This window comes from Oryx dammah, unplaced genomic scaffold (genome assembly GCF_014754425.2).
Source record: "Oryx dammah isolate SB20612 unplaced genomic scaffold, SCBI_Odam_1.1 HiC_scaffold_9, whole genome shotgun sequence".
In the NCBI taxonomy this organism is placed as follows: domain Eukaryota; kingdom Metazoa; phylum Chordata; class Mammalia; order Artiodactyla; family Bovidae; genus Oryx; species Oryx dammah.
The window spans coordinates 39,060,921-39,077,082 of NW_024070193.1; the positions used below are offsets into that span (position 1 = coordinate 39,060,921).

The 16,162-nt window shown below is 41.9% G+C and overlaps 1 protein-coding gene across 1 annotated transcript in view; it reads left to right on the forward strand.

The window, feature by feature from the left end:
• Positions 1–5,982: 5,982 nt before the first annotated feature.
• ARL8B (ADP ribosylation factor like GTPase 8B) overlaps positions 5,983–16,162 on the forward strand; it is a 52,041-nt gene continuing 41,861 nt past the window's right edge. Inside the window, exon 1 of the mRNA XM_040245989.1 lies at positions 5,983–6,324. Coding sequence (XP_040101923.1) covers positions 6,022–6,324 — 303 coding nt within the window. The 5' untranslated portion in view covers positions 5,983–6,021. The remainder of the gene's footprint in view (positions 6,325–16,162) is intronic.

A 16,162-nucleotide genomic window follows, 5' to 3' on the forward strand; every position in this document is an offset into this window, starting at 1 on the left:
TATTACTTGCAGTGAGTAAGGAGAACACTGGGATCTCTCCCAAAGCGGTGCCTCCTTGAACAGCAAAACGTTAGTTGAGGACATGCATATTCATCAAGGGGCTTGGACAGTGTGTGCATATTCATTAAAGGGCTTGAGCAGAAGAGAATTCAGCCTAGAATTGGGGCAAAGGTTGCCAGGATCCACGTTTTGGTTGACTAAAGTCACGAGAGTCAGAAGAGGTCAACATCATCATTCCTTAGGTTCCCACCAGTCTGGGGTCTCAGCATGTGGGGACCTTAATTCCTGCAGAACTCAGAGATTTGTGTCAGATTGTTATGTATAGCTCTGGAAGAGGAACTGGACTCTGTTTTGTCCCTGAACTGTTGTTTCTTGACTGCTTTCCCCTTGTTTCCTTAAGATCATTAATTACTGAGACTGGCTCAAAAACAAACATTGTGGCCAGGCTTAGATCAAAAAATGACTTACGCCAAAGAATGGCTTCTCTTGCACAAGAAAGAGAATAGACTGTTTCAAAATTGGGAAAGGAGTATGTCAAGGCTGTATATTGTCACCCTGCTTATTTAACTTACAGGAAGTGTATGTACATCATGTGAAATGCTGGTCTGGATGAAGCACAAGTTTGAATCAAGATTGCCGGGAGAAATATTACCAACCTCAGATATGCAGATGACACCAACCTTATGGCAGAAAGCAAAGAGGAACTAAAGGGCCTCTCGATGAAAGTGAAAGAGGAGAGTGAAAAAGCTGGTTTAAACTCAGCATTCAGAAAACAAAGATCATGGCATCTAGTCCCATCATTTCATGACAAATAGATGGGGAAACAATGGAAACAGCAAAGACTTTATTTTGGGGGCTCCAAAATCACTGCAGATGGTGACTGCAGCCATGAAATTAAAAGAAGCTTTCTCCTTCAAAGAAAAGCTATGACAGACCTAGATGGCATATTAAAAAGAAGAGACATTACTTTGCTCACAAAGTTGGTCTAGTCAAAGCTATGTTTTTTCCAGTAGTCATGTGTGGATGTGAGAGTTGGACCATAAAGAAAGCTGAGCGGCAAAAAATTGATGCTTTTGAACTGTGGTGCTGGAGAAGACTCTTGAGAGTCCCTTGGACAGCAAGGAGATCAAATCAGTCAATCCTATAGGAAATCAGTCCTGAATATTCATTGGAAGGACTGATGCTGAAGCTGAAGCTCCATTACTTTGGCCACCTGATGAAAGAACTGACCCATTGGCAAAGATCCTGATGCTGGGAAAGATTGAAGGAAGGAGAAGAAGGGGATGACAGAGGATGAGATGGCATCACTGACTTGATGGACATGAGTTTGAGCAAGCTCCAGGAGTCGGTAATGGACAGGGAAGCCTGGCATGCTGCAGTCCATGGCGTTGAAAGTGTTGGACATGACTGAGCGACTGAACTAAACTGAACATCAAGAAAGCCTTACTGGTTCTCTTTCTCCAGGACCCCTCCCCTTTCTTATCTGGTTAGACTTTTATCCCCCAAACCATAACACTGACCAGTAATCAACTCCACCAAAAAGCAGTGATGATCTGGATGAAGGATAGAGCCATTCCAAAAAAGTTAATGCTTCTATTTTGTACCTGTATTCTTTTCTTTTTCTATTTTATTCTACTTTGTTGCATTTTATTTTATTTCCTTACCTCCCTTTGTACCTTTCATAGATACTGGAAACTAAAGCCCAGAGAGGGGACATGATTTGCCCAAGGTCATTATTTAGTTTTAGCCAGAAGAACTTTTAATTTAAGGCTTTTTCCTGTCAGCAGAATGCTCTTTTCATAACCCAGTGTTGAGTAGCCTTGGAATTCTCTAACGATGGACTTTTCTTACAATGGGGTTAACTAGCTGCGTTTTAGAATAATGATGAGTGTTCCTTCTAAAGAGAAGGAACTTCCTGGGGCTTCCCTGGTGGTTCAGTGGTTAAGAATCTGCGGGCCAATGCAGGGCACGCAGGTCAGACCCTAATTTAGGGGGACCTAAGATCCCACATGCTAGGAAGCAACGAAACCCTTGTGCCGCCACTAGAGAGTCCGTATGCTGCGATGAGAGATCCTGGGTGATCCATCAAGACCTGATGCAGCCAAATAAAGAACAATAAATAAATAGAACTCTCTAATTGTTTCTTGCTTCCCTGTTCCTGAGGCCTACCCTCCTTTTAAAAGACAAAGCTGACATTCTTCCCCTTGTCAATTTCGAAGGACTCTCTCTATAACCTGGGCTGACATCCATGGCTAAGAAAAGATTCTGGCTCCTTGACTGACTTGGCCAAAATGCAACCGTGTCCTGCGGAGAAGGCTCAGGTGCTGTCATTTTAAGATGCTGTGAGGCTGATAGTCAGGCCAGTGGGAACATATGGAATGTGTCACACCCATCTTCTTCTTTGTCCAGAACTATTATCCCATTAGACAAATGTGAGGCTCACAAAACAGACAGCTAAGAGATGAGGCACTAACCACTCATTTTCCCAGAATGACTTTATTGGTTTAGATCAAAATGGTCCTTGTTCTTAAAGGGATTACAACTTAAAATAATGTCCCTAGCTGTGATATTTCCTCCTCTATGTCTCAGTTTTGTTTTGTTTTCTTTTTCTTTTTTTGCCCTTTTCTTTTCTTATTGATTATTTATTTTTGAGATCGACACAGTGCAAGCTTTGTTCAGTGGCCAAAGAATGGAGAAGCTGGAACAGATCAACTTCTCACACACCTGGCAAGAACGAGTCATTCTGTTTTTATTTTTAACTTTTTATTTTATATTGGAGTAGAGTGGATTAACAATGTTGTGTTAGTTTCAGGGGTATAGTAAAGTGATTTACTTGTACATATACATGTATCTTCTTTTTCAAATTCTTTTTCTGATAGCTAAAACTAGAGTGGTTTTCAAAGATGCCTCTAGCTCTGATGCCATAGAATTTTCCTTTTCTTAAATAACAGTCATATAGCAAGCGCATGTGTCATTCTGACTTGCCTTGTTCTTTTCATCCACATTCTCAGGACACTGGGATTCCTGACCTTTCCATGTGACCTGGGAAGGTATCTGAGCACATGATCTGGCATTCCCATTTTTAAAACTTAATTCTAAATAAAGTTCAAAGGGAGGAGTACACACATAGGACTTTGTACACGATATTGGTTAAAAAAGCAGACAAAGGTGGTATCTTTACCCCTGTTTCTCAGATGAGAAAATGAGCCCCTCTATTGTTAACTAAATGTCCGGAGTCACTATGTTCCAGAAATAATAACTAGCATTTTGAGAACGTGAATGCTGTGCCAGGCGCTATATGAAGCGCTTCATGTGGACTCATTCACTTGCTCCTCACAATAACCTTTTGAGGCTGGTAACAATTCTCTCACTTTACAGTGAACAGAGGCACAGAGGGGTTAAGCGACTTGCACAGTTCACACCGCTGATAGGTGGATGGGTTAATACCACAAGGTTCCTTCTTCTGTAAATGCTGTAAATATATCAGCTTGCCTTTCATTACCTTACTTCATCTAATTTGCAATTATTTTATTTCATTCTCATTTGAATGCTATGAATTATGTACTTACTCTCAGTGGTGCGCTAATAAATGTCTAATAACTGGCTCACTGGGGAAGGGAGGAGCCTAATTTGTAGTGTTTGCCAATTTCAGTTGTGCAAATATCCCCAGTGGTTAATCTTAAGCTACTAATGAGACATTGATGAACCCAGACTTTTGAAAAGAAATGTTCTCCATGATATGGTATTTCCATTCTGTGGATACATGTACATAGCTTCAAGAATTATAGCTAATAGTAAACTGTATTAAAATAATTAGGAAATGATGTTTTGAGTATTTGAATATTTATGGTTTTATTTTTAATGAAATGTATTTAACTGTAGGTGAACAAAGGAAGCTCAGAATAATACCTACAACATGTTGCCATTTTTGTGCTTAAGAGAAAATTCTCTACCCCATATATGTGTATAGATGTTTGCTGGTGCTGGGTGCTTAGTCAATCAGTCGTGTCCGACTTTTTGTGACCCCATGGACTGCAGCCCATCAGGATCCTCTGTCCATGGGATTCTCCAGGCCAGAACACTGGAGTGGGCTGCCATGCCCTCCTCCAAGGGATCTTCCCAACCCAAGGATCGAACCCAGGTCTCCTGCATTGCAGGCGGATTCTTTACTGTCTGAGCCACCAGGGAAGCCCATAAATATTTATTTGATCAATAAAAAAGTAAACTCTTCAAATGGGTTACATCAGAGATGGGGAAGTGAGGATGCCCAGAGACAGATTACCTTTTTTTTATTATGCCTCTGTACTTGCTGATTGTTATACAACCAGCATACTGTGCTTTTATGACCAAACATTATTTATAAAGTTTTTAGTTTTAGTTTTTTGGTTTTCTTTTGGTTTTGCTCCCACCGCACAGCTTGTGGGATCTCAGTTCCCCACCAGGGACTGAACCTGGGTTGCAGCAGTGGAAACGCCAAGTCCTAACCACAGGACACCCAGGGAAGTCCCGATATAAAGTTTTTTTTTCTTTTAATATGAAACTAGAATCAGGAAGTAAGAAGTGACTTTTCTATTAAATGGAAAAGTGGTGGTTTCTTGGCCATTTCTTGGTGTTCCTTGGCTTGCAGCTGCAACACTGCCGTCTCTGCCGCTGTTGTCCCGTGGTTTTCTCCCCTTCTGTGCCCATGGATCTTCTCCTTTTCTTATAAGGACACCAGTCATTTTTGATTAAGGGCCTACTGTACTCCACTAAGACGGTCTTAACTGATTATATCAGCTTTGGTCCCCGTTTGCAGAGGTCACATTCTGAGGTACTGGAAGGTCAGGACTCAACATATCTTCTGCGGGGACACAATTCAATCCATAACCCCTTCCTACCATCATTGCTGCATGGAACTGCCAGAGCAAACCTTTAAAAATGTAAGTTGGTTCACCTTCCCAGTCCCTTATTACACCGAGATTGAACTAGAGCCCCCATGCCTTCCTTCGTCTGATCCCAGCCTCTGCCTCCATCCATCTCTCTTCCCACTCCCTGTCTTATTAATCTGAGGTGACAGCACTGAATTCTGTTTCTAGAGCATTCTGAACACCTTTCCGCTTCAGAGTCTTTGCTGTTGCTTCTGTCTGGAATGTGCTTCCTCCGGATGAGTGCCTGGCTCTCCTTCTCATGGCCTCTAGGTCATCACATCCAGGGCCGCCTCCTCTGAGAGGTCTAGTCCGACTAGAACAGGCGCCACTTCCTGTTCTTCTCCCTCTGTGGAAGGTAAGCTCCTCAGAGGGAGGGTTTTCTAAAATCTGAAAACCTTGCAGACATTTTAATGTACCTTTTAATTAAACTTTTCAACAGGCAACGCATTTAAGTGAAAATGATATAAAAAGATATTCAGAGAAGTCTCATTCCCATTTCTGCCTTTGACCGTCCAGTTTACCTCACCCCAATAGAAAACTGTTTTTATTAGTCTTCCAGTATTTCTTTATGCAACCATAATATGTGTTTTATATATGTACATATGTATCCTTGTTTTCCCATATTATACCGAAAATATCATATAATGCATAGTTGGTGCCTTAGTTTATGTACCTTGAAAATACTTCCTGGACATCATTACATATCAGTTTACAGAAAACTTTCTCATTTTTTAAAAAACAGTATTCAGTTTTGGGAATGTGCTAAAGTTTAATCACTCCCCTACTGATAAACACGTGTGGCTTCCATCTTTTGTTACGTAGGACAGGGATTTTCATGATGAAACCCCCAGAGTTTTGAAGTCTCTCTGCACAGAGCCGACAGTCAGTAAACAATTGTAGAGAAAATGAATGATGAATGAACCAACAGGAATGAGCCAAGGACTTTACAGTAGTAAAGGAGCCCAAGGGCGGCACGGCGGCGCACGGTGCTGCACGGAGGCTCCACCAGGTGGCGCTGCAGGCGGCGGGCGCGCCTGGCCGGACGGGCCTTGCCGCTCTTGCCGTGGGCGCCGGCGGCGGCGCAGGGACGAGCGTGGGGGGTAGGGCGAGTCATATGACCCGCTCGGCTTCCTGGCTCCGGCCGCCGTCGCCCGCCAGTGTCCGCCTGTGTCGCGCCGGGGCCCCGAGGAGCCGTTGGGGGGGTCCGGGCCGAGGCCCGCTCGTGTGGAGGTCGTCGCCGCCGCCGCTGCCTGCCCGTTCGCCCGTCCGTCCGTCCTCCCTCGCGGCCGCCATCATGCTGGCGCTCATCTCCCGCCTGCTGGACTGGTTCCGCTCGCTCTTTTGGAAGGAGGAGATGGAGCTGACGCTCGTGGGGCTGCAGTACTCGGGCAAGACCACCTTCGTCAATGTCATCGCGGTGAGTGCCCTCCCAATTACCCTCCCGGGGCGCCGCAGCCCGCGAGTCCGGCCCGGCGTCTGCTCGCAGGCCAGGCTGGTGGCGGCGGGCGGGGCGGGGCGGGGGGTCCCCTCGGCGCGGCGGGGCTCTTGGGAGTGTGCGTGTCGGGGGAGGGGGCAGCCGTGCTGGTCGCCTCCCGGGGCGTCAGGACCTGGAGTTTCCCGCGTGTTGGTGGCTGAAGTGTATCGGTGCGGCCGGCAGTTGGAGGGTTATTTCCATTTAGTCGTCTTCTTCCAAGCGCCGCGTCCCCGTGTCCTCGTCGCGGCCGGGGTTTGGAAAGGGTGTAATTGGCCTTGTCACATTTTTAAGGCTCTTGGGGAGGGGGAGTCTGGGATTTTCTTCGGGTTTGATCTTTGCTGGCCGCGCAGGGGTTAACCTCAGCTTGTCACTTTACCGAAGGGTGGGATTTGGTGAGTCCGTGTGTCCCATGAGAAAGCCTAAAATAATTGAGATTGTCTCAACTGGCCACTCGGGACGGAGAGCACCGTTGTGAGGAAAGCAGGGGGCCACTGTGGGTTCATCCCTCAATTCTTTAGGTAGCTTGTCTCGTGTAAACCAGTTAATTGGTTTTCTCACCCGTTCCCCGAGGGGCCGAGTAGATGGTGCTGCGTTCGCCGGTAAAGCTAAAAGACAGGCATTTCCTGCCAGTCCATAATAGTGTACAGCTTTTATTTTTTAAATTAATTTCTTTATTTGAAGTATAGTTGATTTACAAGGGCACAGCTTTTACTAAGCCAAGAAGTTGGGTGGGTGGGTGAGGTCTCTATTTCTAGAGCTAATTGTCCTCGTCTAGGGGATAAGATTTGCGGTCAGCATAAAGTTGGAAAAGAAGTGTTGGTCTAATGTAATGGGTTTTCTTACAGACAGAGAAAGGAAGGGACTGGGTAGAAACATAGCTCATTCCACGCCCAGGGAATGAGTTTCTGGGAGGGAAAGAAATTGCCCTGGGAACCTATATACAGTGTGGTGTTTACTCATCGGTGATTGAGGGAAGGAGGATAATTAAATTTTGCTCGTTTGGTTGGCAGGGGAAGGAATAAGAGGGAACGATTCTCGTCAGTCTTCATTTAGAGCTCAGGAGTTGTTGTGACTCAGTCTTAGCTGATAGGGACTTGAGCTTGTCAGGGATGAACTTTTGAGCTACTCCAGAGAGAGATGGCAGCAGTTTCTGCACCGTATAGATGATGGGTGAAATCTTTATTTTATTGGCGACTCGCTGTCCAACTGGTTTGGTTACTGGAATGATTCAAACACGCCTGTCTTGCTGGAGAACACAACTTGTGTAACTTGTGACTCTTAGTCCTTGCAGTGATAGAGCAACAGGAAGGAGAAGTAGAGATGAGCAGACATCCAAACTTCCTTTGAGGAATATTGCATATAAGCATAAGGAAAACTTGCCTACTTGTTTGGCTCTTGTAATGTTATTGGGCCGGAGGCTTGAGATGACTCTTTTCAACAGGCCTAAAAGAGTAGAATGGATATCTAATACCACTAAAATTAGTAAGAAAAAACTTCAGGCTTTGGCTGAGTATTCTTATTCGAACTCCTTGTATGATGTGGAAAAGATAAGCTGAGATCATTTAATTGTAAATTTTCTGATGCTGTTTTGGGATAAGAATTGGTGTCTCTTCCTAAATCTTCTCTTTTTGAGAAGACTTAGTGTTTTGTAGGTTTATTACTACAATCCATTGTATTTGTTACAGAGAAGTACTTATGGTTGGGAAACCTAAACAGATTTTAGTAAATCTTGAGGAACTCCTGGAACCATAAGCTCGATTTTCATGCTTGTGTGTTTAGTAGACAGTTTAGCTTGACATAATGAACATGAACTTTGAAGTCAAACAGCCCTGGATTTGCAATCTGGCTCTGCCACTTAGCAGCCTTGTATCCTCTTTCAGTCTTTGCTTTCCCATCTATTAAGAGGAGTTAATAATAGGTTTCTTACAGAGTTGCTGTGAGTGCATGAAATGACAGATGTTAAGTGATTAGCATCATGCCTGCCCATAGAAGGGGCTAGATAAATGGTAAGTGTTGTATTATTTGTAGTGGGTACAGTCATTTAATGCAGAAATGGTATTTTGAAAAATATTTAGAAGGGAATTAGCTGGGGTCATTCCTTTGCATTTGTGTACGTATTCAAATGTGGACTGCTGTAGTGGATTCATAGATCATGACAAGTAATCACAGCGTGTCCTCCCTCTCCCCCCATCTGTTAACATCTGGAAAGCTGTTGAACTGAAAGTGAACTATTATTTTAACGTTAGACTCTTATTTTTGTTTCGTTCTGGGCAAGCTGTGCAGCTTGGAGGATCTTAGTTCCCTGACCAGGGATTGAACCCTGACCCTTGGCAGTGAGAGCTCTGCATCCTAACCACTGGACTGCCTGGGGAATTACCTAGACTCTTCTTTCTGAATGATACAATGTGGGTTGCAGATGCAGTCTTAGTCACTCCGTCGTGTCTCTTTGCGATCCCATGGGCTGTAGCCTGCCAGGTTCCTCTTTCCATGGAATTCTCCAGGCAAGAATACTGGAGTGGTGGCCATTCTCTTCTCCAGGGGATCTTCCCAACCCAGGGATCAAACCCTGGTCTCCCATACTGCAGACTGATTCTTTACCGTCTGAGCCACCAGGAAAGACCATAATGTGACTGGGTTCTGTTAGAGAAAAATCATGACTGTGATTGCCTGTGGCCTTTAAGATGGTGGAAAAAAGTTGTCAGTTACTAAGTCCTGTCCGACTCTTTTGCAACCCCATGGACGCCCACCAGGCTCCTCTGTCAGTGGGGTTTTCCAGGCAAGAATACTGGAGTGGGTTGCTATCTCCTTCTCCAGGGGATCTTCCTGACCCAGAGATCAAACTCCTGTCTCCTGTGTTCGCATGTGGATTCCTTACTGCTGAGCCACCAGGGAAGCCTGGAAAAAAGAGACCTCAGTAAATTTTTCTTTAAACCTCAGGCTTTAACCTAATCTGTGGTTCTTATATATTGAGGGTGAGGAAAAAGTTAGTAATCTACAGTGAATTTACAGAGTTTTAGATAGAAACAGTATGTCTAAAATAGTAAATTTAGCTTTATTTTAAAAAAATCAACTGCATTATTCTTTGTATGAAATGTTTGATTTATAGACTCAGAGATTCAGACGTGTTGAACACTATGTGTCACTTTAGAAAGATGGCCATTTATTTCTCAAATTCAAAGTAATTTTCCAGGTATGGAAAGCTTCAGGTGAAACTGGTTTTCTTAGGTAAACATCAACTTTTTGTAAACATCACATTAAAATGTGGCTATATTTACTGCCTTAAAAGTTAAGACTGAGAGATGTTATTTAACTTATTGTAGAGGTTTGTGAAGCTGAATTACTTACATGTAGGATTTGGTCTACTTTGAAATGAGGCAGTTTGCTTACAGAGAGTCTTAGTCCTCAAATTCATCTTCTTATGGTTTCAAACTCCAAGTGATACTTCATGTAATCTGATTTTATATAAGGACATTTAGTATATATTGTGTTATCTTTGTTTTGAACCTTAAAAAAAAACACCTCCAAGTCTTTAATTTTTTGATTAATGTTAGAAAATGAAATACTGCTCATTGCTAAATGTTATGGCAGTTATTGCATAATAAATCATGTGTCTTGTATGTGTAATTTATGTTAAGTAACCTTTACTCTTAACTGAGACTCTTAGATGGGTTCTAGGATAGTTATGAAGAAATGTTTGGTAGGATTTACCAAAATGGATGAGATAAGTTTTATAGACATTGTGTATTTTTGAAAGTAGTAGTATTGTAAAAATTTCTCTACATTTTTGTGAAGTGTTGATAGCTCAAAGGTTAATCAAAGGAAGAGTTTATTACTCCTGAGAATTATGAAAAAGGGATACTTGGAAAGATGGTAGAAACTTGGACCTAGAATAATTTTTTTAAGTTTGTTGAAAAAAAATAAGTGGTCTACTTTTATCCTCATTTTATAGATGTAGCCAGGAGATCCAGAAATGTTAAGTGAAATTCCTAAGGCTAATTAGTAGCAGAGATAAAATTAGAACCCAGGGCTAGTGCATTTTCTCCTTACCTACCTCTGTAGATCTACCTGAGATTAGAATCATAGAGCTGTGAATCAGGAGATCTTAATTCCTTAAATATTTATTTTGAATGTAAGCATACTCCTCTTATGAATATGAACAGCATTTTAAATCCAACATCTGAAGTATATTGACTACCATTTGGGGACTACACATGCACGCATACACACATATATAGTCTGTGTGTGTGTATGTGTGTATTTGAGACATGAATTAGGGGAAAGAATGATCTGCCCATGAATTAGGGGCAAGTAGACACACAGCAATTCAGCAGTAACAACAGGACTGGAGAAGGTCAGTTTTCATTCCAATCCCAAAGAAAGGCAATGCCAAAGAATGCTCAAACTACCGCACAGTTGCACTCATCTCACACGCTAGTAAAGGAATGCTCAAAATTCTCCAAGCCAGGCTTCAGCAGTACGTGAACCGTGAACTCCCTCATGTTCAAGCTGGTTTTAGAAAAGGCAGAGGAACCAGAGAGCAAATTGCCAACATCCGCTGGATCATGGAAAAAGCAAGAGAGTTCCAGAAAAACATCTATTTCTACTTTATTGATTATGCCAAAGCCTTTGGCTGTGTGGATCACAATAAACTGGAAAATTCTGAGAGATGGGAATATCAGAGTACCTGACCTGCCTCTTGGGAAATCTGTATGCAGGTCAGGAAGCAACAGTTAGAACTGGACATGGAACAACGGACTGGTTCCAAATAGGAAAAGGAGTACGTCAAGGCTGTATATTGTCACCCTGCTTATTTAACTTCTATGCAGAGTACATGATGAGAAATGCTGGACTGGGAGAAGCACAAGCTGGAATCAAGATTGCCGGGAGAAATATCAATAACCTCAGATATGCAGATGACACCACCCTTATGGCAGAAAGTGAAGAGGAACTAAAAAGCCTCTTGATGAAGGTGAAAGAGGAGAGTGAAAAAGTTGGCTTAAAGCTCAACATTCAGAAAACTAAGATCATGGCATCTGGTCCCATCACTTCATGGGAAATAGATGGGGAAACAGTAGAAACAGTGTCAGACTTTATTTTGGGGGGCTCCAAAATCATTGCAGATGGTGATTGCAGCCATGAAATTAAAAGATGCTTACTCCTTGGGAGGAAGGTTATGACCAACCTAGATAGTATATTCAAAAGCAGAGATATTACCTTGTGAACAAAGGTCCATCTAGTCAAGGCTATGGTTTTTCCAGTAGTCATGTATGGATGTGAGAGTTGGACTGTGAAGAAAGCTGAGCGCCAAAGAATTGATGCTTTTGAACTGTGGTGTTGGAGAAGACTCTTGAGAGTCCCTTGGACTGCAAGGAGATACAACCAGTCCATCCTGAAGGAGATCAGTCCTGGGTGTTCTCTGGAAGGAATGATGCTGAAGCTGAAACTCCAATACTTTGGCCACCTCATGCGAAGAGTTGACTCATTGGAAAAGACTCTGATGCTGGGAGGGATTGGGGGCAGGAGGAGAAGGGGATGACAGAGGATGAGATGGCTGGATGGCAACACCAACTCGATGGACGTGAGTCTGAGTGAACTCCGGGAGTTGGTGGTGGACAGGGAGGCCTGGCGTGCTGCGATTCTTGGGGTTGCAGAGTCGGACACGACTGAGCGACTGAACTGGACTGAGGCACACAGCACAGTGGAAGATTATTACGTTCGAACATTTAAATAACTGTTTATTGAACTGTGTTTGCTGTCATTGTTGAGTTGCCAAGTCCTCTCAGACTCTGTGACTCCATGGACTGCAGCCCGCCAGGCTCCTCAGTCCATGGGATTTTCCAGGCAAGAACACTGGAGTGGGGTGCCATTTCCTTCTCCAGGGGATCTTCCCGACCCAGGAATCAAATCTGCATCTTCTGCATTCGCAAGTGGATTTTTTACCACTCAGCCACCAGAGAAGCTGAACTGTGTTTAAAAGAAGGAGAAATAATTTTGTGATCAGAGTGATTCTTATTGAATTACTCTCGGGTAAGAATGCCAAAAATAGTTTTTATATTCACCTGTGAAAGTGAAAGTGAAGTCGCTCAGTTATGTCTGACTTTTTGCGACCTGTGGACTGTAGCCCACCAAGCTCCTCCGTCCTTGGGATTCTCCAGGCAAGAATACTGGAGTAGGTTGCCATTTCCTTCTGTAGGGAGTCTTCCTGACCAAGGGCGCGAACCCAGGTCTGCCACATTGCAGGCAGACGCTTTAACCTCTGCATCACCAGGGAAGCCCTTAAATCGGATCCAAGTACTAATATCAAAGATTTCAAGGGAGGGAAGGAAGCCAGGTTGAAAGAAGAAGGGGGAGGAGGCGGGAGAGAGGGGGCGAAAGGGGTGGCCTTACAGACGTCTCCTGCCACCTACAGATGCCCAGGCGTTATGAGACTTTTCCCTGGGCCTCCAGAGAAGGGAGGACTGGAACTCGGCCCTACCAGAAATCAGAACCAGAATTCGAATCAGTCTCCAATCCTCAGCTCAGGCTGAGGGCCCATCGACCAGATTCCTGCATCCATGACCGGGGGACTAGAAAAACAGGGAAGGATAGGAAGGGTCAAGGAGAGGAAAGAGAGAGGGAAGGGAAGAGAGGTCAATAAAGTAGCAAATCTGAACTGTGACTACTGGAGCTGGCCTTCCGGGTTGCCTTCAGATAGAGATTCGGAATTGTGGAACAGGAAGCAACTTGCTAAGGAGCGTTTCTTCCAACTTCTTTAACTTCTTCCCCTCAGTCATTATTTTTTCCAATGCAGGCTAGAATCCCAGAGCAAAATGTTCTTGTTAAGAAGCTGTTAAGTGTGCATTAAGGCATTTTAAATTACTATCTTAGAGGATATTTCACAACTTAAAGCACTCACTAAGTTTCTCAAATATTAAGTTGCTTTTAAGATAAAGAATGTCACTGAACATGGATACAAAATTCATTGTACTATAAAAAATAGTTACTATTTTTAGAAGATTTTTTCCTAATTATCAAACTATCACAAAGTCTTTAGTAGAAATTTGGACAGAATACAATAACATAGAAACCACTTGTTATCCCCACTATCCAGGGTTAACTACTGTCAGCATATCAAAGTATTTGCTTTTCATCTTTTTTAAAAAAATAATGTGTATATCCAAACACTATTTTTTTTTAAGTTTTGATATACTATTTATAATGTTTGTATCCTGGTTTGTTTTATTTTTTATTTTTTTTTGTTTTTTTTTGTTTTTTTTTAATTTATTTATTTATTTTTAATTTTTACTTTACAATTCTGTATTGGTTTTGGCGTAGATTGACATGAATCCACCACAGGTGTACATGCGTTCCCAAACATGAGCCCCCCTCCCACCCCCCTCCCCACCTGGTTTGTTTTAATTGTCATGTACACATTCTTCTGTTGTAAAACCATCTTTAATGCCTTCATAATTTATTCTGTTACAGCATTTCTTGTGGATATACCATAATGTATTCGATCATTTCCTCATTATTGGACATTTGAGTAGTTTCCAGGGTTTTGCTGTTGTACATCAACTTGATCTGCCTTTCCTGGGGATGGATTCCAGAGTTGGCATCACTGAATCAAGGGCATGAACATATTTCATGTCAAATGGCCAAAATTGTTTTCCAGAAAGTATGTACTCCTACTTAGAAGGTCTTCTGAACAGATTTTATATACTACGTAAACTTGGACTTCATTTAAGCACTCTGTCCTATGGTATTTTTAGGGCATACTTAGTTTTGTTGTAAAGTTAACCAGCAGTATTTTTAAACTATCCTATCAGATAATTGCTCTGTTTTCATGTTTTAAGAAGTACCATTTATGCTTCAGCAACTGCTATGACTAAGACTGTAGAAAACATAATTCCTTTTTCAATTTTCTTTTTTTAATTGAACTTTTAGGCAACCCATAGAAATACAGCTCATTCCTTTTAGCTCTCACAGTTTAGTTTTAAACTTACTGGTGGATTGCATTAGGAGTTAGTATTCCAGAATTATGATGTATTTCCATGCAGTCCTTACCTAGTCTTGCCCTGTTATAGTGGGATGCCGCTTTTTGAAGGGAGGGGTGTTAGAAATATTTTTTTTTCTAAACCAGAGTCTAAAGTTTGCTAGGTAGATCACTTTTTGAAACAAAAGCATATTAAATTTTTAAACTTATAACTTGAGTATCGTTTATACCTGTAAAAGTTGATTCATGTCTTCTGAGCTCTTGTATGAAAATAAAAAAGGAAAAAATATTAACCTGTTTGCTGAATAGGTCAAAATCAAATGATAATTTAAGGATTTTAGTTTTTCTGAGAGGGGACAAAATCTGTAATGGAGTAATTTGAGTTCATTTCTTTCTTCAAAGTCAAAACCACAGGTCTTATATTTTATTGTGCTTTTTTTTTTCTAAGGTTACACTGTTTCTTAAATTAGACTTTGGATCTGATTTCATAGTTTGCCCAGTTTTATCTAATAGAGGAACATTCTTATTTCATATCCTGACAGGAACTTCAAAAAAATTAAAATAGTAAAGCTTTAGGGTTCATTTAGAAATGATGTCCAAGAATACTGTAATTTTAAAAAATTGTAATACTGGCAAAATAATTTTAGGATTCAGGTATCTTAAGTAGTGACACCTATCTTGAAAATTGAGGCCTGTTCTCCTAGACTGGGGTTAGAAAAGTAATTGTTGTTAAGAAGGAAAAATTGAATGATGATTGGCAAACTGATTCTAAAAATGTCCTTTGTACCAGTTTACTTGATAGGAATTACTTAAGCATCTGCCAGAATAGTGTTACTGTAAGAATATATTTTGAGCCTAAATTTTTTGGCATTGAATGTGGTATAGTTGAGTTTATTTAGAATATGTTTAAGTGGCTACTTGAGTTAAAATGGCAGGGAGGTTAGGAGTTGAAAGCCAGATGATCTAGGTTCACATCCTGACTCTTGTGTTATTTTTGGTAAGTTATTCAACTCAGTATCTGCTTCCTTATTTGTAAAATGGGAATAATAGTCATTTCTTAGAGTTACTGTGGGTTAATACTTCCCTGGTGGCTCAGACAGTAAAGTGTCTGCCTGCAATGCGGGAGACCTGGGTTCGATTCCTGGGTCGGGAAGATCCCCTGGAGAAGGAAATGGCAATCCACTCCAGCACTCTTGCCTGGAAAATCCCATGGATGGAGGAGCCTAATAGGCTACAGTCCATGGGGTCGCAAAAAGTCGGACACGACTGAGCGACTTCACTTTCACTTTCAATACTTGTAAAACACTTTAAACAGTGATCAGAATAAGGCATGTGTTAGCTGCTAGGTTACTGTTTATATAATGTGATTTCCCTGGAAATTCTCTTTATTTGTTCTCTCAAGTATAAAAGTGCCTTAAACACTGCCTGGCACATGCTCGGTACTCAGATGTATTTATCAGTAGACAAACATTGCATTTAAAATACAAAATTAAGAACAAATGTCTTTATGAACCCATATTCATATTTCAGTGTGTGAAGTGTAGCGTAGTTAGAAATGAGAGTGCTGGAGTCTGACAGATTTGGGTTTGAATACTGACTTAGCTATGCATCACTTTTGTTAGCATCTGTGCTTCATTTTTCCTCCTCTGTAAAAAGTGGTAGTCAAAGAACTGCCTCCTGGAGTGGCTTTCAGAATTAAATGAATGTTTGTGAAGTGCTTAGCCTTGTGCTTAGCACTGTGCCTTGTACATAGAGAGCACTCAGGAAATGGTAACTAAAAAAAAAAATGGTGACTGCTGTGTGTTGGGA